The following is a 25,272-nucleotide window of genomic DNA, read 5'->3' as shown; positions in this document are numbered from 1 at the left end:
CTGAAGGAGTCTATTAAAATCAATTCCTTCTCTAACTACTTTGATTAATTTTTAATATGTACATGGTAAATTGACAAAGGACTGCTATAATTGTTGGAGCTCAGACAGCAAAGTAGAGAATGCCTGACCGTCCATCTAGGCTGGGCTAATACAGTAAAATCAGTTGCTTTAAAAGTAATGAAGCATGTAAGTAGTTATTATAATAAATTATTTTAATCAATGCATCTTAGAGCCAGCTACTCTTAAGAGAATGAGGAAAAGTAAGGAAAAGAAGGTATAATGTGCCCCTGAAGGAAGAAATAGGAAGCTTTTTCAATATGCTTTGCAGCTGCCAAGGTAGGTGCCTTGCAAGGAATAATGAAAGTTAGAAATTACTCCCTTCCTAGAGTCAGAGTAGACAGGTTATAAAAGGACAGATTTATTCCATGTATGTGGAAGGAAGACAGTGACCTAACATGTGCTGGAGTTGATGGAGATAGGACTTTATCGAGAAGATCGAAATTGTGCTGATAGAAATTAAATTTGTATGGGATTTACTAAGTATGCTTTGAGGAGGGACAGGAGACACAGATGTATTTTCTATTCAAGCAGATATACGTAGTTATTAAGTAAAAAAGTGTCAGGGAAACTGTTCAAGTCCTGCAGGCACTTACACTGCATACTACTGCTATCCAAACTATTTGTGGCTGATAGATCCAGCGAATTAGGCCTCTGTGCTCTTCTAGTCTGGGTCTGCCCAGGATTTCTCGCTACATTCTGGATACTGACTGTAGCTGTGTCTTGCACTGGACAGGGATTACTGTTGTTGTTATTGGCATTTGTTCGGCCATTATCCAGTGGTCGCTCTCTCCTGTCTACTAGGCGGTCCAGAACACCTTCATCATGGCCAACCTGCTGCTCCCGCCTCAACAAGGGTTCATGCTCATCAGGGCTTGAATTAATATTCAGCCGACTATCCTCTCCACTGAACTGGTTCTGAAGCATTTCCTGGGCCCTCTGTGCTACCGAACCGGTTGTCTGGCCAGACGGCACTGTCCCATTGGCATATTGGGTTGTGCCAGCATGAGAGTTTATGCTGTGGCTTCTCCCAGCCACTCCGTTCATGGTAACTGTCACAACATGAGGTTCTGCAGCATTGATAGTGTTCATCTTGGCAACGCCTGTTTCCACTTGCTTCAAGTTTGATTTGTGCTTGCCACCAAATTTTAACCGTGGCTCCTTTGTTGAATTTTTGGTGTTTAGGGGGAGGCTAGTAGGCCTCTTCGGAAGGTTCTGTTGCTTGGGTAGAGGATAGACCTGAGCAGATTGGACATCCGGAATCAAACATGCTTGACCATTGCCAGCTTGTGTGAAGTCCTGTTGTCCTGTCACCTCTACTGCAAGTTTTATCAGTGGATAAAGCAAGCTGGAACTAGTGCTGCTGAGTGGATCTGGCCCGCTAAACTGCTTAAGTGAATGTTCCATCAGATTCTCATCAGAGCTTTCTTTCAGGTTCTTATCCACTTCTTTTGGATCCAATTTATTTGTCTCTAAGTCCTCCTCTGTTAGCTGCAGACAAACAGGGGTGGGCCCACCTGGCTGCATGACATTTGTAGTATGTAAGTTTGTTTCATCCGAATAAGGCATTTCGGATATGGTGGTCATGCCAGTGCTAGGAGTGAGGCCAGTTGTATTGGTGGTGGTAGTATTGGTGGACAAACTGGTGACACTTGTCTCAGGACTAGGGATGCGAGCTTGCGCTTGTTGCCGCTCATAGTTAATGGAGTTTCTATTCTTTTCCCCTGAAGTCAATGGTGTAGTGGACATTGAATGTTCAGAAGAAATGTTCTTCACTATGCTGTCAGTGTGGTGGATTGAATCTTCAATGTAGGAGGAGGAAGAGTAATCTGGATATGGCCTTATCTTTGATACACGCCTATGATGCGACAGATTCCTTTAAGAAAAAATAAGTGATATTAAGATCATATATGTAAAAATCACCTCATATTATAAAGCCTCTCATTTAAGAGAGCTGAATGTCTCTGTTTCTTTTCATGCATAAACTAAGGACAGATACAGCACAAACTAGATCTTTAAGTAATCTCCCTGAAAAATCCTGGGTTGCAGAAAATTGGTTTCACTAGGATTTTGTCATAGTTGTATAAATAACATCCAAGTCGGATAACAGTAATTTTCTTCTATTTGTCCAATACACTGTTTGTCCAGTTCACTGCTAAGGTACTGCTCTAGTTACAGAGAAGTGATGTTGAAGGAGGGCAACAAGAACTCAACACACAAGATGGAGAAAGTGATGCTGGGAAAACGTCACAAGGTCCTAAACCATGAAAGATCTATTATTTTACCAATTTAGGTATTCTATGATTTGAACATAATTTTTTTCATTACAGTAAACACTGCCACATACAGCAACATTACTCTTCTCTCAAATCCACATCTCTAGTGCACACTACTAAGCACTGATGTCAGTTCTGCAAATTCTCACTCCTTCTGGATCATATATAAGCAGAGAATGCGCAGCACCTCTCTCACTGGGGTCAGAATAATGATGACTTAAACGATGGTCCTGTGGTTCTTTAACTGAAAAGCTACAGGTTTGAGACTCGGTGATTTCCTGAACTGATATTGCCTGCAAATCCACAGTTTTTAGAAGAACATTTTAAACAGAAGTTTTATGCATCATTTAGCAAGAGTCCTTAAAGACAATTCATAGTCACTTCATATCTTTGCAAGTCTGTTTGGACAGTTTGCCTAAGGTCAGTTTAAAAGGCCCCTCTGTGAGAAGTACAGTTGTTTACATAAAAGTGCCTGAATTCTGGGGACACATAGGAGATCTTAAGAACACAAGCAATCAGGATCATGTCCTACAATACCCATATGCAGACTAGCTCATGTAACACACACCCACCTCACAGGTGCAGAAACGTTAAGCTAGCAGCGTGCTCTAGCTTCCTTCCTGGAGTGAGCTGAGCATTGCATTGGGCATTCACTGCTGACTAAAACCAAATGTTTTCTCTTCTTACCGCTCATTTTGCATGGCAGTTGACATAGGGTTGACCGTTGGACTAACTGATTTATTTCTCTCCCAAATCATCATGAGTTCTGCCATCCTCTCCTCAGCACACTGCGCTGTTAGTCGAGCTTCAGCATCTTGATCCCAACAGTCTTCAATTGTTTCTTTAAGTGACCTCACAGCCTGCCAGGAGACAAACAAACAAAACCTCTCTATCTTAAATTATTTTCCCTTTATATTGTGCTTCTAATTTACTGTTTTATGACAGCATTCTGTATGCATGAAAATAGTCACAAGCCGGTGAGAAAGAGAAATGGAAGATACACAATCTCATTCAAAGCTAGCTTACCCTAGTAACAGCAATATGCAGGACTAATATTATCATACCTCACACACACACCAACTAGGAAGACAATTATTTAGGAAAAGCTACATTCACCATTGTCCATACAACCTTCAGCCAGCCCTCTCTGATGTATGCATGCTCAGTTCACTCTCCCTGCCTTATGAAAGCTGTGTACTAAGGATTGATGATATTCTGGAAATGCTGTCATTGTTATCCTCACAATTCAGCTAATGGTCCCTGCCTTGCTTCCCTGCACTGTATGCAGATAACACAGCCTTGCTCATTTCATCATGCTTTTCCTCCTCTGTTCACTACTGTAACATCCAAATGCCTCATAAATATCAGTGAATTTGTCTGCGCTATGGGAGGAGATTATTGCTGCCCGTGTTTTACAGATGGAGAAACAGAAACAGACACGCCTTCCTGGGATCACACTGTGGGGTGAATGGTACAGTCAGGATTAGATCTCAAGACCTCCAAAACCTGCTGCCATATGGTCAGAGACTTGGAGAGGAGACAACTGAAATCATGAGCACTGAACACTTGAGCTTTCACTGCATCCAGAGTATGGGCCACGGATATGGTTTGCCAGAACATCTCACATCTACAGCCCAGCTTTAACCTCTCCAGCACCAATGACTGTGCATAGTCCCAGCTGGGCACTAAGGCATTCAGTGGGTCCTGCTGACTGCCTCTGTGACAGAACAGCCTTGTTCGCTTCTGGCAGTGAAAGCCAGGACTAGCTCTGCATGCTAGCCAAGAGTTCCTCACCCACAGAGTGGGCTCCTGGCGTCGCTTGTATCTGGCAAGTCACTGCTGCTTAGTGATGCGGCTGTGACTGCACAGGTGGGGATGAGCTCCCACACAAGCAAACCTTTTATCTCCCTTCCCACAGTAGATCCAAGAGGGGTTAAGCAACTACACCCCTCTTAGCGGAGGGACATGAGTCTAAAAGCACCCTCAGAGACAATGACAGGATAGTGTACTGGATCCGTTTTCTCTCCCAGAATAAAAAGCCTTCATTTGGCTTTCAGGACTTGATTTAGTCACAATTTAGATGTATCTAAGTCAGTGGACACCCTAATCTCCTGTCTTGCCCCTTTGTAAGACTCTCCCCTACAGGTTTCATCGGCAGTAAATTTAACCAGTGTTTAATTTAATATTGTCTCTCGTCTAGCAGATCCTTTCTTTTTGATGTTTTAAGGATCATGAAAGGAGCACAGTGATGACTGTACAGATAGTTAACAAAACTGAAGTTCTAGAGCTTCACATTTACCACAGTAATGTGTTTTCTATTAATTTCAGGTTCAAAGAGATCTATACTAAAATGCACTATTTAGAAGTTCTAGCACTCACAAAAAAGATAGAAGGGACAGGAAATCTGCATTATTCTATTATTCTATTAATATCCTTCAGTCCTGACCTTTGAAGTCAAGGTTGGGCCCTGCTTTGGCTTTGGCAAATGAGACAAGAATGCTGCTAACATCTCCACTCAGTTTATAGCCCTTGAATTATTTTATGCACATCATCTGCTCAGATTGTTAATTTATACTGTGAAAAACAATACTGCTAATAAAGGTCTGTATCATAACGCATATGTTCAAGGAGCAGACTGAGACTGCATAGGTAATCATAAATTTAGGATTCCACATCTTTTGAGTGCCTTAATTATGTGACCTAAAAAATAAAACATTGCTTTTTATTTGTACTTCTCAAATGAAAAGGGCAAATACATTTCTCTAATAGATGAATTGCATGAAAGTGTTATAACCCAACATGTCAGCACAGCTTTAAATAACAGACAAAAGTCATTTATCCTAAGCATTAGATAGAGGAGGTTAGGACCCGGGTCCAGGGTGAGTTTATCTGGAGCTTAGTTTTCTACAATATCTCCCCTAGCGTGCTCATTCAGATGTTATCCTAGACTGGCATAGGGTGGAGTAGGTTGCTTGATACCCATGAGAGAACTACAAATTGTTAATTTATTATTATTTTCTCTTAAAGCAATGGTGTAGACCCATCCTTAGAGCTGGACTTATCATCATCATCATCACTATTATTCTGAATTTTTGCAAAAGAATTAGTAACAACACAAAGAATGTGTTGGGCAGTTTAAATATGGGGATCATTACTAGCTCAGTGTCTAACAATGCTGGAGTCTATCAGCTTGTTAGAAAATAATTAACATTTAAAACGGTAGTCTGCAAACCAAAACAAACCTTCTTGAACTGTTCTAGTTACAACTGTCTCCAAAAACAGCTGTCAAGCTTGGTTCTTCCAACACTGCATTTGTCAACATGGCTATAGTTAAAACAGTTGCTGCTTGATTTCCTATATAGTTTGAGTGTGGATTTTTTTTTTCTATCCCCCTGCCCCAAGACTGGCTGGCCAAAACTGTGTAATGAAAGAACCTCTCTATGAAGCTCTCAACTCAGTTACAACATGTTTTACAACATGTTTTACAACAGTATTAATACTGGAGGCTATGCTCCTCTCTAAAAATGGTTTTACATATTTACAAGTATCAGCATAGATGAGGCCTTAGGCTCCCCAGTATCTGCACAGTACCTACATACTTATCAACTAGCAAAGTCTCTGAAGATTGAAGGGCATAATTTCAGTAAGGGAATAACCAGAATTCAACAAGAGTCAAATATGTCATTTTCATACTCGCAACCAAGCTATTTGAGCTTAAACAAGTTACTATGTATCAGGCGGAACCCAGTAACTGCATTTCACTTTGCTTGTAATAGAAGACAAACAACCCCCACTAAGCTAAGGGGTTCGCATTACCTCACCTTTGCTGCAGATGAAAGCAAGCACACAGACTCTTACCAGAGTTCAGCTGACTTGCCGTAACTTGTTGGCCTGCAGCAGCAAGCAAGGCTCTAAGCCATAGCTATACGAATTCAAACCAAACAACATTACTATGTTTATAGTCTTGAAAATAAAAATTGCAGATCAAACGAAGCTATATAAAATTTCTAATGTAGTTATAATGAAATGATTGCTAGAAGCTGTAGCCTCTGCAAATTCTGAGGACTATACAACTTCAGAAAAACTTTATTACACTGTTTATAGATTTTAGTTTTGGAAGAGTATATTTACATTTTTGCCAACTATTTTAGGGTGTTATTTGTTTATAAGATGTCAAAAGGCAGAAAATGCCTTTATGTTTCTCATACCGCATAGAGAGAACATATGGGCACTTCATGCATAATACTACAGATACCGTCTCACAATTAATATAACAAGTTATCTTCCGTGTATCACACTTCAGCATCCGATAATAACCATAGTATTTTTCCTTAAAAGAAATCGAGCTTTCGTGTCAATGGCTTTTTAAAAACTGAATTCAATATTTAAGAAGTCCAGACAGAAGCAGCTCCCAATCCTTAAATACTAACAAAATTTAAAAAAAAAAAGAACGTATTCAAAAATTGCCTTTAAGAAGTGAGTACACCCTATAGCTGGTTAAATGATAGAATATTTTCCAAGAAACAATCTCACCAGGCTGTTCTCCTTCCACGCTTCTGGGAATTTTGGTCTTTGCTTCTCTCTAGACACCAAGACTTGCATATCTTCAAAAGTGGGATGGTTTCCGACTTCTGTCTGGAAAGCCATCTGGTACTCTGGCACAGATTCCCCTGTTAGCAGAAGAAAGAAAGAAAAAAAATATCACAGATTAAAAGGCAGAGGCTTTCAGGTGATGAAAGGTAGTATCAAAGTTGCTGTCTATCGAGATGTTCTCCACTTTCCCCCAAAGTTTAACTTCACAAAAAAAGCTGAATTAACTGCAAATGAATTAAGTGTTGTTCAGCAACCTCTCAAAGGATAGCATCTTCAAACTTAGCTGGTTGAGTGGCACCTTCAGAATGTCTTACAGCCTGAGGATGACACCTAATTTCTGTGAAACGTCGCTGACTGAATATATTCATGTACTTCACTTGGGAGGAAGCCCAGTGAGATTACAAGTCTCTGCACATAAAGTGCAGCTGTTTGACTAGAGAGAGAATGCTGCATGTCAGATTAACCCTATATGCTGTATCTCAGGAAGAAGATGGTGGTTGTGACACAATCTCACGTGTTAAATTTTAAAAGTCTGCTTCCTCTTGCTTTATGTTATAGGTATGGAGGGTTTCCCTAAATTTTCAAATGTCACTAGCATAAATAATAAGTACGACTGACTAAAGGCTACATTAAATCACAGCACTTCCCATCTGTTCTTTCATGAGGAAAGTCTGGAAGACACTTCAGGCACTTTTATCAGTTCTAAGAACTGCAAGTACTGCCTCTGCCATCAGCCCAACTCTCAATGTTTGTAAACTCTGGACAATAATAATAATAATGCTCAAATTGCACTTACCATGCGGCCTGCAAACTACTTAAACAGGTAACTTAAAGTCTTTCAGCATGAGCCATGCTTCACACTTAAATACACTGTATTGACAACAATCATCTTGAACGCTAGATGGCACCGACTTAATGGCAAAAACAATTGAGAAAATTATTTCCCTTCTTCACTTTAAAAAGCTATGGCTAGGGAGTAGCTCTGGTTGCTGGTACCACTTTCTACTACTTACATTTTTTCCAGTTCTTTTAGTTACCTGGGAAGAGGTCTGTACATCTCATAAATATTTCCCAGTAGATAAGGCCTAGAGCATACATATCTACTTGTTTCAAAGCAGATTCACAGTCCCTCAAGTTCACTGCTCCTTCAAGCACTTCTGGGGCCATATAGCGGATTGTACCGACCTGGAAAAACATAAAATCAAAGCTTCAAATCAGGAAGCAATTTTCAAATTCAATTTATTATGGAGATTTATTTTTTTTTAATACCCTACTTTGTTTGATATTTTCTACAGTTAAGGAAAATGCAGTTCTCTTCTAATCAATGTCCTCAGCTTCTAGACTCTTATCCGGAGCGTAGTCATAATAAAACCCTTCCCCTACTCTGTCACTTTTTTGTACATACCAAAACAAATTAATTTTGTCCCTTACTCAGTGTTCTTATATGCAATACGATATAGCAGAAATGTTTCTTTTTCCTGAAATTACTCTGTTAAACACCAAGGTATGTATTGCAATGGAAGAGGATGCTGCTGAACAAGGAACTTGTTCTCTTTACTCCTGGACTGTCAGCAAGGCTCTCCCCTACATCTTCCATGGTCAATGGTTATTAACAGCCTTGGAAGATATCTATTCATTTCCACTAGGAAGTATGTTAGATTAGAGCAATCACTCATCAGTACTTGCAGGACAGAATTTTGCCACAGGACTATTCCATATCCCTGCATTTTAAACAGTGATTTCCCTGTTTCTTTGTTCACTAAGGGAAGATCTAAAAAGAGGATCTGTGCACTAGGTATTAATGTAGCACTTGCTTTCTAAGGGAAGGTGATTAGCACTGCAAAACACATTCTTTGAATGAAATGTAAAGGTTTTCTGTAAAAGCACAAAGACGACAAATATACTGAACCATTAGGGACTTTCGCTCTTTGTTTAAAATAGTCTCACTGTATTTCAGTAGCCTATATTCAGGTGTCAGTGTATTTATGCTTAAACAAAAAGAAAACAACAACAAAAAAATAGTCTCTGAATCACAGCATCATAAAAAAGAAAGCTTAAGAAATCAGTTTCTTCTTTATGCCCAGAATCCGTTCTAACCCACTTCTAGCAGATATTTTCCCAACCTGTTCCTTAAATTCATAAAATGATGCAAATTCTATATAGCCTTCCTCAGCAGTCTATTCCAGACCTTGGCTGCCTTCTACAGATTAGAAAGGTTTCTTCATAACTAACCTAAATTTTCCCTCCTACAATGTAATCCCATTACCCCTTGTCCTATCCACACTGAATGCAAACAGTTTATTCCTTTCTCTTTGTAGCAGCTGTTTACATATTTGAAGACCTGTCTCTGCCTTTACTTCCCTAAACAACCCTAATTCTTTCATCTTTTCCTACAAGGTACTCTTTCAAGCATCCCCTGTTATTTTGTCCCCACTTTTTCTCAGTTGGTCCGTGTCTTTCTACATGTCTTACTCTACCAGATGTATCCATTTAAAGTCCAGAAAATTGCAGATGACATACAAGAGAAATGGTTGTAGAATGCAGTATGTCACCATTTCGGAAAAATTAACACCAAAACCACCAAAGAATGTTTGGTCTTCAGTTAATACTTGCAGTACAAGACTGAAGGGACCTGTACCACATCATCACAAACAACACAGCAACCAAACCTACCTTGCATCTTCTCATATCTCACACAGAAAACTTCAGTCTCCAGGGCTGCCAATCTATGACCTTTCAAAATGCTAGGTTTGTTTTTGAGTGTTTTGAGAATAAAACCAGTTTCTTCCTATCAAGGATTCAGCCACTGCTCACCCATATTGCAGCAATTCCCCCTTAAAGGAATTGTACCACCTTAACATTCACCTTGTAACAACAGAAACAATTATTCCTCAGTGTTACTTCCATACTAATTTGTCTTCCTTTATACACTGGCTTATCTTCATTTCTACTTACCTCACTAATGGCTGCATTATCTTCCTCACCTGGGCGTACCAGTCTGTTTCCAGTTAACTTCATGGAGAGTCCAAAATCGCTAATTACACATGTTCCATCATTCTTTACCAGTACATTGCGGCTGTTCAAGTCACGATGGGATATTGCAGGTTTGTAATGGTCTATTTGGACATATGGAAGTGCTTGTTATTATTCGAGCAGTTCTACTGTTTGGCAGAATGAGAGAACCTCGTTATGTCTGCTCAGCTATTACAAACAGAAAATCAACTTATCTTTCAGAAAGCTAACATTTTTGCTTCTTTATAATGAGCTCCACAGTATGCTATTTATAGAAAACTGACTGGCATTCAGAGTTTCACTGTATCTATACAATATATTAGGCTACTGCTATATAAAGGTTTAGTGTTTGCCAATAAGCTTCTTTCCAAGGGATATTTCAACATGATTTTGGCAGGGGAGACATCGTGTACTTAAGCACAGCCCTGACAGCCATTCCAAATGCTCTCTCTCATATCCACACTCCTCTGTCAAATACAGCACCAACTATTTATGTTATGATTTGGATTGGCACCTATTCAGAAGATATGTAGACAGTATTATTCCAGAGTCTGAACATGTTCATCTTGCAAGGGATCTGATCTTTTCCAAAGAATAATCTCAGTTGTTCCTAGTTCATATGCAATTTATTTTGTTAGTAAAGCAGCCAGCACTATAGAACCGGTTTTACTGTGGCATTTATTCTACTCCATGAGTTCCTTCCTAGCATTCATAGACCAGCTTATGGCTGTCTCTTCTTTATGATGGAAGGTCTACACATTTTCTGGCTGCTAATGGACACACCTGTCTGCACATTTTGAAATGATGAAGTTAAGATGATAGTTGCAGTTTCAACAGCACACAGGAATACTGATTTAGGTATTTTCAGCCTTGCACTTTTAACAGCATCTTCAGTTGTCATTCTTTGCTAGAGCTGATGCTTAACATTTGAGATATATAGTTTGGAATTTTAATCCAAAAATTAGCACCTTAACGTACAATTAACGATACCATCCTCTTATTTACTGCCAAAAAGCTAACGCTTCAGTGCCAGGCCATATTCTGCCGCCTGATACATCACCGATCTCAGAATATCTGCTTTATAATCGTGATACTTCAGCTGCTGAAATGCTGGCTGAAGCACGCAAGCAGAGATATAAAGATATGAATCAATATGTTTTCATGTCCGGTGCTCTAATAAAATACTAAAAGTCCAGCAGTATTGTTTGTACGCAGCAGAGACTAGGCCCACACCCTTAGACAAAAATCAAGAGATATGATAAATAAAACTACAGTGGAGTTAGAAGATTTAATTATTTCTCTTTGTGTATACAGTTCACACACAAACTAAAAATTGCTTTGGTGATTTGTGTCTGAACTGGAAAAATAAACAGAACACCCCATCTGTTTGCTCTCTGCTAGACAGACATCCAGTGCTTCAGGTCTTCAGTAATCTGTTGCCATGATACAGCAGCACTGCACAACTCTGCCTCCTCCTCTTGCCTTTCTCTGGGGCTCTGCTGGCTCTTGCTCCATGTTTTCATACAAGCGTCACAGACGCAGCCCACAACATGGGATTGTTCAGAAGGAAAGGACATATCAGAAGTTCTGAGTAATCTCTATTTGCATTCATCATTTTCTACTCACCGTACTGTCACAGAGAAAAAAGAAAGGCAGGAATCTACTACCTGATAGAAATAAGACTATCTTGAACATCTTGGCATCCCCTCCTGGCCTTACCTCCTCGAGGTAGCTCCGTGTGCAGGTACGCCAAGCCCCTAGTTATAGAGTGTGCCAAACGACAGGAGCTCACCCAGTCACTTGTGTGGAGACTCAAATATTTGCACAAAGAACCCTAAAAAAAATAATAGATAAATACTGGATTAAAACCACTGTCCAGTTGAGTAACTCAAAATCTTTAGGAGAGTCAGTTTTATCCATTGCTCCTGAAAGGTGTAATCCTGCAAGTGCTTCTGTGTTTACCCGGGTGTTCTAAAACACAAGATTGGACCAAAGTTTCATTAATTTGTAGTGCTGCCATTTGGTTTATCTAAAGAAGTGGAACCGAAAATTTATCACAAAATAACAGGGATTGCCTTTAGGAATAATTATATTAATTATACAACAAAAGCAAAGCATGCACTTGATTTATTCTTCTGAAAAAGTCTTGTTGAACAACAGAAGAAGAAAGGTAACTGCAGACATAATAGCCTGGGTTACTAAATAGTGGTCTTTAAACCATTAGAACTTACAGAAGAATACTCAACATCTCCCATTGGCATCTCCCCTGCTATAATCTATTTATATATCAAAACAAAAAAACCCCAAAGGCAATTCAGAATAGGAGCGAGTCCACGTGCATTGAAGAAACAGGAAAAAAGAATGTCATGTTCCCCTTTTCTGGAAAGAGAAGTTAAATGTGAAAAATGGGGGATTTTTTAGTAAATGGTAGTGGAGTCTCCAAGAAAACCAGAAGGAAGGATGTCAATTATGATACTGAGATATTCTAGAAACTGAGACTGCTATCTGAAACAAGGGCCAGATCCTGCAAACTATGACACATTTGAGCAGTTTTTATGCACATAGTCCCCAATGACAATATACTCAGTTTAAACAAACTAAATCCCCATGCATGAAGAACAAGTCGTCCAGCTGTCTCTGCATACATATTACAATATAATGTTTATTTATAACTGCAAACTACCGTGTCTTTGCCTATTTAAATCTGTAATCTTAAAGATGCACCAATGTATAACATCTTATCATAGCTGCAACTAGAAACACTTTATTGCAAAATTAGTTATGTAACATTTGGTTCAAAAAAATCTGGTATGTGCCATTTGAGTCCATTTGGAGTCGACATTCAGGTATGTAATGCATGCACAGTTCAGATGGAGGCACACAGATACCAGCATTTAAAACGACCGAAGCATTAGACATTGTTTTAATCCAATGCTAAAACTAAAACCAGGTTCTTGACACTCCTTAATAGAATTACAAAAGTCTTACAGCTTTTCAGACTTAGCCTGTGCAGAACAAGGAACCCATAAATAGATAACTTCCTCGGTGAAAACAGAGACCAAATGTCACTCATACAGGTTTACACAAGCATTTTTTGTCACTGTTTAAAATGCTGTTATATGAACTTCAAATAGATTTTGGTAAGGGGAAAAAAAAAAAAAATGAGAATCCACCTAGAAATTAGTTAAAGAATTTTACATTTTTTTCTTACGGTTTAAAGCTTTTTAAGAGATACAAACACTCTTATTAGCCTCCAACTGCCAGCAACTTGGGTGCAGTCATGGATTTTCTTGGCTTAGTGGGTTGAGATTCCAGCCCATTCTAACGGAGGCCGCAGGACTGTTGCCACGGTGTGACTGGGAAACACTCACTGTATAAAGATCTCAAACCAACTTCAAGATCTTTCTGCTGCAGAGCTTGCTAGCCACCAGATATTTTTTAAGCTAGCTGAGGGCTGTGATTTTATGCTTTTAGTAAAGTTCAATATAAATGACAACCAGGAAAAGTTTTAGTCACGATTTAGAGAGAGATACATTTGTAATTAAGATTATTCTTGTCAGAGTAATGAGTTACATGTTAAATTGGGGACATTCGTTCCGATTATAACTTTTGATAAAATTGATGGTTTTGTTTTAACTATAATAAAATTCTACTACGTGTTTTACAACAGTTTTTCTGTTGTTATAAAAAGACATGAATGTCTGACTACTGGGGGGACAATTCTGTGGCTATTACGTATTTCCTACTATGTCATCCCTTGCAACTTACTCACTGCTTATTCACCTGCCACACACCTCAGCGTACCATCAGAACAGCATGTTGATTGATAAATACACGTATCTTTCCTTTTATTACTTGCTCACCTACTTTCTTTGGTCTGAAGGCATGTTTGGATAATAACACAATTTGGGTCAAACCTATCTGTCCTGCTCTCACCGAGGTAACACCAAGAACAATTTTCTGTGTGAAAATATTCTGGTTTGTGCGTTCCTATTTCCAAGAAGGAAAGTATTTCAAGGGAGAATGATGTTTTGGATGGGGAGTATTTCACCTGCACATCTTGTATGGGTTACTCCTTACTGAAATAAGATTTACGGCTCCAGTTTGAACAGTGCTATTCCCTTTTAGTAGGGCTGCCACAGCAAGGTTCCTTCTCTGCTGTTAGCTCCACATACAGCAGAACATCTGTTCACTGAATTAAGGATCACACTGTGCATTAATTACACCTGCTGTGCACTTTTTCCAATGACTTCCAAACCACCAATGGATTGATTTTAGACTAACCTTGCTGTTCTTAATACCACATTGAGAAAGAATCTGATAATATGATGTCATAAAGCCTCATCTGTGCATTTAATCAGATCGTTAACAGATCCTGTTTATATAAGCAACAAGACACAATTTTCAATCAAATTACATTTCAGCTGAAAATCCTTTCATTCAAGAAAACAGCAAAACCAGATCACCTGTTAAGACAGTTATGCTATGCCCTCCCAGGAGCAGAATACTCACTTGATTTCACTTAACTCAATTAGCTGAAAATAAGCCTACTCTGCCAGAGCAGGACAAAGCCGATGTGCTTTGCCACTGTCCATCTGGTATGGGCACGACTGAGCTTTCTCTATGGTCGTTTCTAGTCTCTGCAACGTCTTCTTAAATGCCCATCTCTTATAAGCTGACATGATCAAGTGTGTTCTCACTTAAAAGTTTCAGTTAAGATACTCTTTATATATTTGTCAAGTGCTATGTTGCCTTAAATTTGCATATATATTTAGATATTTATATACATGTATGCATTTATCTTTAAACACAAGCATATACATAGACCCTAAAATACCCTAAGACAGGCCATCGTTATTGCTATTTATTACTGTTCTGTTTCCTTCTGCTACTTGAATAAAAAGCTTTTGTCCTACTGTCCCCGTAACAAATCAGGCTTCAGCCATCACCTTTACACCCTGGAGGAAATACAATATGAGTTCACTTACTTGAGACCAAAAAGCTCATTAAAAAAATTATTTAGCTGAACAATTAAAGTTCTTTCCCATACGCAAGCAAAAGAACCCCAAGATAAATTGTGAAACATAATTTTTTGCATTTTCATATATATAACCCCCATATACATTACACTTTATGATTTTTCATGAAAGCAGTTCACATTTATGCGGTGTATTTTTAAAACATTTTTGTTTCTATGTGAGTGTACACACACACAGAGCATTAGGAACTCTAATCAATGAATTTGAGGGATGTAAGCATTCAGTTAGCTAAGGAGATTTGAAGATATGGTTCTGGAAAGTAAGGCTGCCTTCTTAAGACTCGTCCTAAATCATCGATACATGGTACAGCAAAATAAACATGGTATGCCACAGAAAGCTTTAAAGAAGATAACAGGATAAAGGGCCAACATGATTTATAGTACCACAAACTAGTTTGACAACAATATTGGATCTATTATGTTTCATTGTAAAAAACCCCACCATTTTACAGCTACTGAGTGAGGTCATAACTACCATATCAGAGATATAATGTCTTAATACTAAGAAGTTTTAAATTTATTAAATTATTTTTAAGAAAAAAACAACTCTTCAACTTCTGTCCTTGAATATTGCACAGTTGACTAAAAAACCCTGCACCATAACCAATAGCAAATACTACAGCTAAGAATTTGTAAGACTACATTTGGTAGGACTAACTGGGAAATCTCAAAGGGTATTACAGTAAACCATACTAAGGTTCATTAAAATTGTAATTTATACAGATTATTTTTACATTACTGTGCGAGAAGCAGCAATGAAAAACACTGGCAAATACTAAAGTACATCCTTTTTATGTGGCTATTCTTAGGAATCGAAACCAATCCGATTGATTTCTTTGAAGCACTTACATTGGGGTAATATTCCATCACCAATAAATATTCCATACGGCCGTCTGCAGTGAATCTCTCATCCCCCACAATGAAGCGGGCGATGTTGTCATGTTCCATCAGTGGAATCCTGTAAATGTTCCTCTCATTGACAAAGTTCTGACGATTAGCAAAAGAAAATACTTTCACAGCAACTGGACGTTCATCTAGGGAGCCTTTATACACTGCTCCATATCGTCCCCGGCCAATCAACTGGAAAAAAATGTAAATAATTAGTTTGCTAAATAATAAATGAAGACAAAATCCAAGTTTTCACTCTACAAAGATTGTATGCCAACTTTTATATGACTTACACCACAAAAAATAGTGAATATAGTGAATATTTTGTATTGAAAACTAAAATTAGAATGCTGTCATAAAAGCTATTTTGGAGCTGGAAACCTCAGCACAGGCCAACTTAGATCTTACTAAACTGATCTGTAGTCTGAATACCCAGTTAATAAATCATAAATAATCTATTGAACAGTTTTATATACAGAATCAATAAAATCCACGTGTTTTGTGCTGCTAATTCTCTTATTAAACTTTTGCCTACTAAACATTTACAGCTTTTATGTGATCAATTTTAATTAACTCCAGAGATCACAGACATTAAGCTAAACAATTTAGGTTTAGGATAGCTTTATAAGCTGTACCTTTTAGGTTAGTAATAACAATATATGCATTTGTAGTGCAAAATAGATACCAAAAGAGGTAAACAGGTTTTAACAGAAAGGAATAATTAATTCCTTACTACCTGGGAATCTTTATTCTAGCCCCCACTATGTTAGACAGTCTTCACAGAACAGCCTTTCCCATCTCCATGGCAACCGAAGAAAAATGCGATCTCTGCTCTAAACCAAAACGTAGGAACACCTTCAGGAAGAGTCCTAGTTTCTAAAGCTCAAAAAATTCTAACTCCATGAGAATTTAAATATCTATTTAATTCAAATAATTTTCAGGAAGACCTAGACATGAAACTGTAAGGATTTCATGGACCAGTATCTTTTTACTTTTTAAATACTTACAAATGGAGGAGGAACAGAAAGCAGAAGAGATTACAAAAGTTAATGCTTCTAAAGATGATAAAATTGTCTAACAGGAAAGGTTTCAACAATAAAGTATCCTTTAACAGACAGACTTTCCGTTTCTCAGTCCTTCCATGTCAGTGGATTGCAAAGCGGCAGCGAGTCACTTCAAGGTACAAACCCAGAATGTATTCTACCCACAGAGATGTGAAAAGGCAAGCACAAGTTAAGACAATTTGTTCTGCAACACCCTATGACTGGGGGTGAGGAGTCAGCTCCTCAGGATTTAAGAAAGAGGACAGAAGACCCATAGCAGATCTCTCCACCAACAAAGTCGCTGCTTTTTCCAAGACTGCATATCAGTATGAGTAATTTCATCTGGGGCTTTGCACACTTCTACAATACACATCCTTATACTCTTGCGAACTCTGCCTCAAGTAGTTTTTTGGTGGCAGAAGGCACCCAAGCTTCTTTGCTGATTAGTTCGCTGTCAGCATTAGCCCAGATCACACTGCATGTCTGCAGTCTACATCTCTAGGTGTCATTTCTAATGGGCAAAAAAAAGTACCACTCTCTGAATCTCTCTCAGTCATTCTACTGATTTATTTCTGGCTAAAAGCTTTCAAAAATTCTGTAAGTTCTACCAAGTGTACCAATTGAAAGCATAACATTTTGCAGTTTTTCTGATGATACATCTAATACCAAGCTGAGTAGAAAGTTCTGGTTGGCCTCTAGTTGCCATGGAGATGGAGAGTACCCCACTGTGAAGAATAACTATACATAAATGCACCACTACTGAAATATATTGCCCTATCTGCAGTAAATTCTATATTCCAGTAGTGTTACTAATGCATTTCAAATGACTACAGTAGAATACTGTACTTAAAGCGATCAGTGTCAAGAAAAAAGATGGATCTTTTGATGCAATGCTGAAATACAGCACATTCCAATTTCCCCCATTACCTCCCAGTGTTTAGTATTTTCTTCTCAAGGTAGAACATTTTCTAGCTAATGCCAACAGTATTACTAACAAAACCAGGCAAAATGTAACTGCAGTAACCTTCCCCCCCTCCCCCCCCCTTTTCATTTCTTCTTTAAACTGTGATTTAGAAGAAAACATTACAGGAGCACTAATACATTTATTTCTGTAACTATACCTGGGAGATGATATGACCACGAGTGTTACATTGAATAAAAATGGAGATTAAGAAATTGAGTTGAACATTTACCTCCAACAACTTTAGATTATCCAGATCCAATGAGGGCTCGGATGCTGCTGCCTCCATCATGTTCATACTGTGCAAACCCTGTTTACGGTCTCCTGTGGAAGGGGGTGGGGAAGGAATCAGACAGTTTCCTTTTTTTGCCATGCTACAAGTCAAAACCATACAACTTACCCGGGACTTGGCAGAAATACATATTCATAGAATCATAGAATCATTAAGGTTGGAAAAGACCTCTAAGATCATCGAGTCCAACCGTCAACCCAACACCACCATGCCCACTAAACCATGTCCCTAAGCGCCTCATCTACACGTCTTTTAAATACCTCCAGGGATGGGGACTCAACCACTTCCCTGGACAGCCTGTTCCAATGTTTAACCGCTCTTTCAGTAAAGACATTTTTCCTCATGTCCAATCTAAACCTCCCCTCGTGCAACTTGAGGCCATTTCCTCTCATCCTATCACTAGTTACTTGGGAGAAAAGACCGACACCCACCTCGCTACAACCTCCTTTCAGGTAGTTGTAGAGAGCCATAAGGTCTCCCCTCAGCCTCCTTTTCTCCAGGCTAAACAACCCCAGTTCCCTCAGCCGCTCCTCATAAGACTTGTTCTCCAGACCCCTCACCAGCCTCGTTGCCCTTCTCTGGACACGCTCCAGCACCTCGACGTCCTTCTTGTAGTGAGGGGCCCAAAACTGAACACAGTATTCGAGGTGCGGCCTCACCAGTGCCGAGTACAGGGGCACGATCACTTCCCTTCTCCTGCTGGCCACACTATTTCTGATACAGGCCAGGATGCCATTGGCCTTCTTGGCCGCCTGGGCACACTGATGGCTCATGTTCAGCCAGCTGTCAACCAGCACCCCCAGGTCCTTTTCCGACAGGCAAAGGACATATTGTAGGCAAAGACATAACAAATAAAAAGGAATCCTGTAAAATCTTCTTGGAGTCAGTAAAATCAGCAGTGAAGGTGCTGATAGCTACAAACTTAAGGCTATCTGCTACACAACTATTTTGATAATTGAATGTCACTGGCAATAACTGTAAAGCATGTTCACAACCTCACTTAAGCTGTGTTGAGCAGAGGATTTGTTGAAGAAAAAGGGTCCCAAAACACCAGCTTGGAGAAATCATAAATCTCTCTGGACTGTTATGAAAGGGATATCACCATGAAGTATCAGAGAGGAGAAAGGGACGCATTATGTATAAACATGTAATAGGGACTGGGGAGAACAGAAGACATAGGTGTAACTTTGCAAAATAGTCAAAAGATTAAAAAAAAAAAAAAAAATCATCAAACCCTACCTGCAAGCATCCTGTATCCAAAGAACAGAGCAGCAATCAAAACAGCCAGTACAGACACAGATGCAAGGGCAATAACTATAGTCTCATCTCGATGAAAAGAATGAGAAGAATCTGAAAAAAAACAAGATGAAGACTCTGTAATTGTAAATTTGAAAGAATCAGCACCATAAAACATGTAATTGTTATTACAACAATGAGGAAAAAAAATTGTACTCTGGAATGTAAGACATTGCACTAAACTCTTTTTCCTCTTAAAATCTAGGGGAGGCAAAAGAGCTGATCAGCTCAATCACAGCTGAGCGCACATTCATCGGCAGCTTTTCCCAGTCTTCCCTCGCCACCGTAAAGAGAGGCACCAACAGTTGAAAGTGAATCTTCTTTCTAGCTGGCAAAGTTCAGCCCAGCCATACAAGGCCAAGTTGATGCAGTCCTGCTCTGCTATCTGTGCCTTAATCCAGTTTCCTGGTATGAATCAGGTTTGTAACCTTTACAAGGGTTTTTTTTTTATTGTTTTTCCAAGAATGAAAGTCTCAAAAAAGTTTGCTAATAATGCTGCAAATGTGATGAATACTGAATGTTTTGTATTCAACTATGTACAACATACATTACATATAAGTCCATTTGTGCAAATATTTCAAAATACTTTGGGGTTTTGATTTGTTTCGTGTCACCGCTCAGATAATTTTTAGCATAATTCTCACTCCTTAATTCACAAAAAGAGAGAGACATCTCCACAGACTGCAGCAGAGTATCAAGAAACCTGAAACAGCAATAAAACACTAAACAAAATTAAGTAACTAGTTTTACTGAGCCTTTTTTAAAATAACATTTGATTTTTGTCAAAATGTAAGTATCTTGCTTTTTCTTTTTTTTTTTTCCCGGGGGGGGGGGGAAGTTTTAATGAAAAAATTTGTGTCTTGAATGGTTAGCTTAATGCTTCTCCACGTCAGACCCCAGTCTTGCTTCTTGCAGGCATATAAAAATGCAGCCACTTCAGATATTCCTCTGATGTCAGAATCACTGGAATGTGGCACTACAAGACCTCATTTACTTTGGCTTCAAAACCAAGTTCGGGAACTATGTTTAAACTTGTCTTATATATTGCTAAAAGCACTCCTTAAAAGACTGTAATGAGACCTAACTATGCTAAAACCACAAAATATAAAATGTGCACAACGCTTAAACATTGGGTAAATTTTTAGGTGAGACTGAAATACAATTTATCCCAGTCTACACTAGCTGAATAAACTGACAAATTCACTTTGCTTGAACTGCATTTAAAAGAAATTAAACATGATTCACTTATTCCAGTTCCCAGTGTGGATAGACACAAGAGAACCAGGTAAGAAGAGAGAGCAAATTTAAAAGACAACAGCTTCCATTTTTACATAACCATAATGGTAAGAGGAAATAATAAAAAGCTGGTAAAACAAAATACCAGAGAGAGTTTCAGCTGTGATAGAAGTATGTGAAAAATCATCCACCAAAAATAACATGCAGCTCATATCTGATAAACCCTTTAAATAAGAGGGAGCTTGTGATAATCACGACAACATCAAATTTAAATTTGTTCTGTCAAAAGAAATACCATCACTACTGGTTTTGGTAAAGTAAGTTTCACTAAGAAAATAAGCTATTGTCACAGAGCACTGTACTGTGGAATAAGAGTTGTGACTTCCATTGTGAGGAGATTAAAAAGATACACATTATAATTCTCATCTAAATTCTGAATTCAAAACATATACATACATATTAAAAAACATCATAAAGGAAACTGTTACATTATACAAAGCTATATGAATTACTACACAAGAAGCTGAATAATTGCTGGCAGGGAAATTGTAATTTTGACTTTCATATTTTTGTGAATGGAATTTATATTTTATTGGCTTATCTTTTAAAATATATATTAAATGTGGTGGGTTTTGCATCAGTTCAAGATAGTGCCTAGCATGTACTAAGAAAAGACAGGTTTTGAGGGGCTGGGCTTTTTGCTATAATCTCAGCTGTATTTTCTTTGACCACACAACTAGGGTGCAGCCATTTACAACTTTCCCGTTGCTAAATATACAGTAATCATTTCCACCACTGTTTGTCAAATGCTATCTAATGCCTAAGTTGGATTGCTCCACTTTAGCTCTTCTTACAATCAAAGGGTTAACAACGGCCCTCCTCTACCCTGGAACACAATTTTGCTGTTCCTCCACTCCTAAGATGCCCTTGCCCTGGGCCATGCTAAGCAACACGGGTTATTTAGCAGCTCTGGCTGCATTGGCACACTTGCTCTTTCTCCCATTAGAAGACTGTGAATGGTGGCATTATGAAGGCTGGAGAGCTACTAGAAAATCTCCAAATAACAACATTTTGTGCCAATCAGCAGTAGAAAAATATGCAGAGAAAAAGGATCGTTGCTTTCTTGTTCCTTGATGGACCATCCCCTCTGGGGGCTTTTTATCTTTAGCAGGTAGCTGTGCAGCCACCAGGTAACCTCAAAGAACTCCCCTGACCTTCAACAGGAAAGAATGTTTTAACTTTTTTTAAGAACAATTGTTTCTTAACAAATCTTAAATTGGCTTATCTTGAACCAATTTTTAATCCTTATAAACATTTTAAAATAACGTTGTCAACATTCCAACAGCCAAGTCAGTCCTACAGTGTGAGTTACTATTGTCAGGTTGTTGAACAACATTTATAAATTTAAGAATAAATACAAATTTCTTAATAAGGGTAACTGAACATCTCAATGGAGTGGTAACATGCAGTTCAAAACAATATGAGTGCGTAAAACGCTGCATATGACGGCCAGTCATTTACCAGCAAGGACAATTTTACTATCTTTTACTTGTAAATCTACATAAAAAGAAAAGCACAAAATAAACACAATGACAAAAAGCCCAAATGGCCCCAAAACCCCCACAAAAAGTATTATTTCTATCTGCCCTCTGTCTGCTTTGTATGACTAATAACTTTTGATGTTGTCAGATTAGTTCTATTTAAGAAAGATTGATAAAAGGATACGTCACCTATCAACCCAGTTTTAAAACCTTCCAAAGCTTAACAAGACTCTTATTAACCAAGACATTTTTTCAATCCACCTCTTTCTTTGGATATATTTCATCTTTAGCCTTTTACACCAGCTACTGACTTGCCTTTAAATGCCTAGATGAGAAATGCTAGCAAAGCCAAAACCAGATAGGACCTCTCAAGGCATTTGCACAGGTTCACATTTCCTCTTTTATCTACTTTTAAGTAAAATAATACATATTTTATATATACATATGCACACAAGCCATATTTCTCTTGGTATTATTTGGAGATGCATTTTAACTAACTCACCAAAAGGCACATCAGTGTGGGTCAATAAAAGTAATTACTGACCTTTAAGCAAGGCACTTTTTAAATAAGAATGTAAAATAGACACGTATGCAAATTTCTTTTCCTGTTTCTTCCATGAACTTACAGCCCTGTCTGGAACAACCACGACTCCTTAAGATTAGGAAATTCAATATGAAAGTTTATTTGATATTACACTTCCTATCAGTAGCTCCAGATGCATCACAGAGCACGAACAAAATTTTCTGAAGACTTTGTTGGTCTGAAACAGTTAGCAACCCCATCCCCAAATCAGTGGGCTCTGCTTTTAAAGTTTATTTACAATGACAAGACACCTGCCTTACAGCTTCAGTATTTTTTCATCATGTCATAGTATGAACTGACTTTAAACATGCATAACGCTTTTAAAGTTTATTTACAATGACAAGACACCTGCCTTACAGCTTCAGTATTTTTTCATCATGTCATAGTATGAACTGACTTTAAACATGCATAACTACTATTCAACTATCTCATTTGAGCTTTTGGGATCATTACCAGTATTTGGGTATTCCTTTAGTGACAAATACAAACTGAACGAAAAACAAGCTGTCCAACACTGGCTTCAAATTTCAGACCGGGAACACTGGTATCTCAGTATTATTCCCAAACCAATGTGTAGCATAAAAAAAACCAATAGCATATGCTGAACAGAATCAGCTGCAGACTCTAGAAAACCCAACGATTAAGGAGTTGACTGCTGAGCCAAATTCTACCCACACTTGTACGCAGAAGATATCAGCAAAGCTTCCTCAAGTTTATGTTACTCTAACTGAAAGCAGAGGTTAGCATAGTTGCTTCTTTCACTGCTATTTATATGTGAGGTTTTTATTTCCAACTTTCACTTAGGCTCCCCAATCTAAACCAAAATCTGCCAAAGCAAAAAATTAAAACCAACAGAAAGTGTTGTAAGGCCCAAAACACCTTAAGAGCCAACTTCTTATCCCACTTGGATGGGAAAGGGAGAGCACCGCTCACAGGGCTACCGACTCTTCCAGCAGTAGTGTGAGGATGCCATTTAGAAGGCACCCAGCACATAGACACTTCTACCTTGCAACATTTCTGCCAGTAATTCTGATACCAGTCAACATTTTTCTGAAGTCCACCAATCCCATCACAAAGAAATATCGCAGCAAATACTGTAACAGTCGCCTTTTTCTTGTTTAAAAAAAAGAAACAAAGCACGACTCATTAAAACAGAGACAACCTCCTTCTGGCTGGGGAGCAGCTGGTAACCAACAAGCCACCGTTCCCAGAAGCGTCCTGACCTCACCATCAATAAAGAGCTTGTTTTCGGGTTCCAAAAACCCGAGTACAACAGCTCCTGTGTATGGAGAGAATTTTGTCAAAGGTACACACAAATAATTGAGAATGTATTTCAGAGCAAACTGTGAAGGGGAATGCTTCTAATACTCACTTAGAAGTGAGTCATCTGGCTGAACCCAGCCCTGCACTTCGAATACTCCCTGCAGGCCCTTCTACCAGATTAGGGATTGCTCTCTCTTCTCTCAGGCATCACTGCCATAATAGCTTCCAAGCACTTATACAATATCTTTGGTAAATTATTTTTTTAAAATTAAACTTCCATATTGCCACACATGGAGGTTGTCTATTGCTGCCTTCTTAACCTTCCCCAGGAATGACACAGAATGAAGAATGCCGACAGTGCTAATGGCATCAGGAGGAATAATATTTTTCCTTCAAATTAACTTTCCCACTATAAACATAAGCTTGTAATATTAATTAATGCAAATGTATTCCAATCTGTGCCTATGCTTGAAAAAGCTTCTTTTATTTCTCTGTAATTTAACTTTCAAAAATGAAAGCCCCTTTTATATGCTTCCTGTTTCCATATTTTAAAATTAGCATTTATCTTATTACCAAAGAACATTTTGAGAAATCAAAGAAAACGGAGACAAAACCAGGTAACAACGGCCAATGGCAAAAGAGTCTGTAAACATTACAGAACACTTCCCTGGGAGCCAGAAAGAGGATGCATGATTCCTGTATCTTCCTTTCCCATCAGCAAATACTGTGAGACCTGCAGACAGCTATCTCCTTAGCTCCCCCTACCCCAAAATATCTTCCCTCTGTGGCCACTCCAGATAAAGCATCAACTACCCACCACTACCAATGTTATTGTGTCAGTTCAAGCAGCAAAGTCTATGTTGTGAAGGTAAAATATTCCAGCCTGGTTAATGAACTGTGAGGAACCCATGCAGAGTTTTCGCATTTCCTACTTCACCGTTCAGCAGATTGTTGCCCCGATACTACTACTAAAACTACAAGGTATGAAGTGAATGGAATGGGAAATGAGGAGAAGGAAGGATAGTCTCCTCCTTATAGCAGCTGAAAGCTGTCCTGAAAACTCCTCTCTACCACTACACCAAGGGTGCTACACCACAATGGCCAAAGAGCTCCCTGGGACACCGTAGAGATCACTGTTATGATAAGACGTCTTAAGACAGCCATGAGAAAAGGCAGTGAGTGTTAACTTAGTA

The 25,272-nt window shown here is 38.6% G+C and overlaps 1 protein-coding gene across 1 annotated transcript in view; it reads right to left on the bottom strand.

Annotated features, from left to right (window-relative positions):
- Positions 1 to 25,272, bottom strand: part of BMPR2 (bone morphogenetic protein receptor type 2) — a 110,979-nt gene that overhangs the window by 8,248 nt on the left and 77,459 nt on the right. Inside the window, exons 4-12 of the mRNA XM_076342382.1 lie at positions 19,400 to 19,510; positions 18,101 to 18,192; positions 15,826 to 16,056; positions 11,658 to 11,772; positions 9,882 to 10,042; positions 7,964 to 8,111; positions 6,867 to 7,003; positions 3,021 to 3,193; positions 654 to 1,933 (exon numbers count right to left, since the gene is read on the bottom strand). Coding sequence (XP_076198497.1) covers positions 654 to 1,933; positions 3,021 to 3,193; positions 6,867 to 7,003; positions 7,964 to 8,111; positions 9,882 to 10,042; positions 11,658 to 11,772; positions 15,826 to 16,056; positions 18,101 to 18,192; positions 19,400 to 19,510 — 2,448 coding nt within the window. The remainder of the gene's footprint in view (positions 1 to 653; positions 1,934 to 3,020; positions 3,194 to 6,866; positions 7,004 to 7,963; positions 8,112 to 9,881; positions 10,043 to 11,657; positions 11,773 to 15,825; positions 16,057 to 18,100; positions 18,193 to 19,399; positions 19,511 to 25,272) is intronic.

The sequence above is a fragment of the Aptenodytes patagonicus genome, chromosome 6, assembly GCF_965638725.1.
Source record: "Aptenodytes patagonicus chromosome 6, bAptPat1.pri.cur, whole genome shotgun sequence".
Lineage (NCBI taxonomy): Eukaryota > Metazoa > Chordata > Aves > Sphenisciformes > Spheniscidae > Aptenodytes > Aptenodytes patagonicus.
Note: the sequence above shows the minus strand (reverse complement) of the source record. Positions and strands in the feature narration are given on the sequence as shown.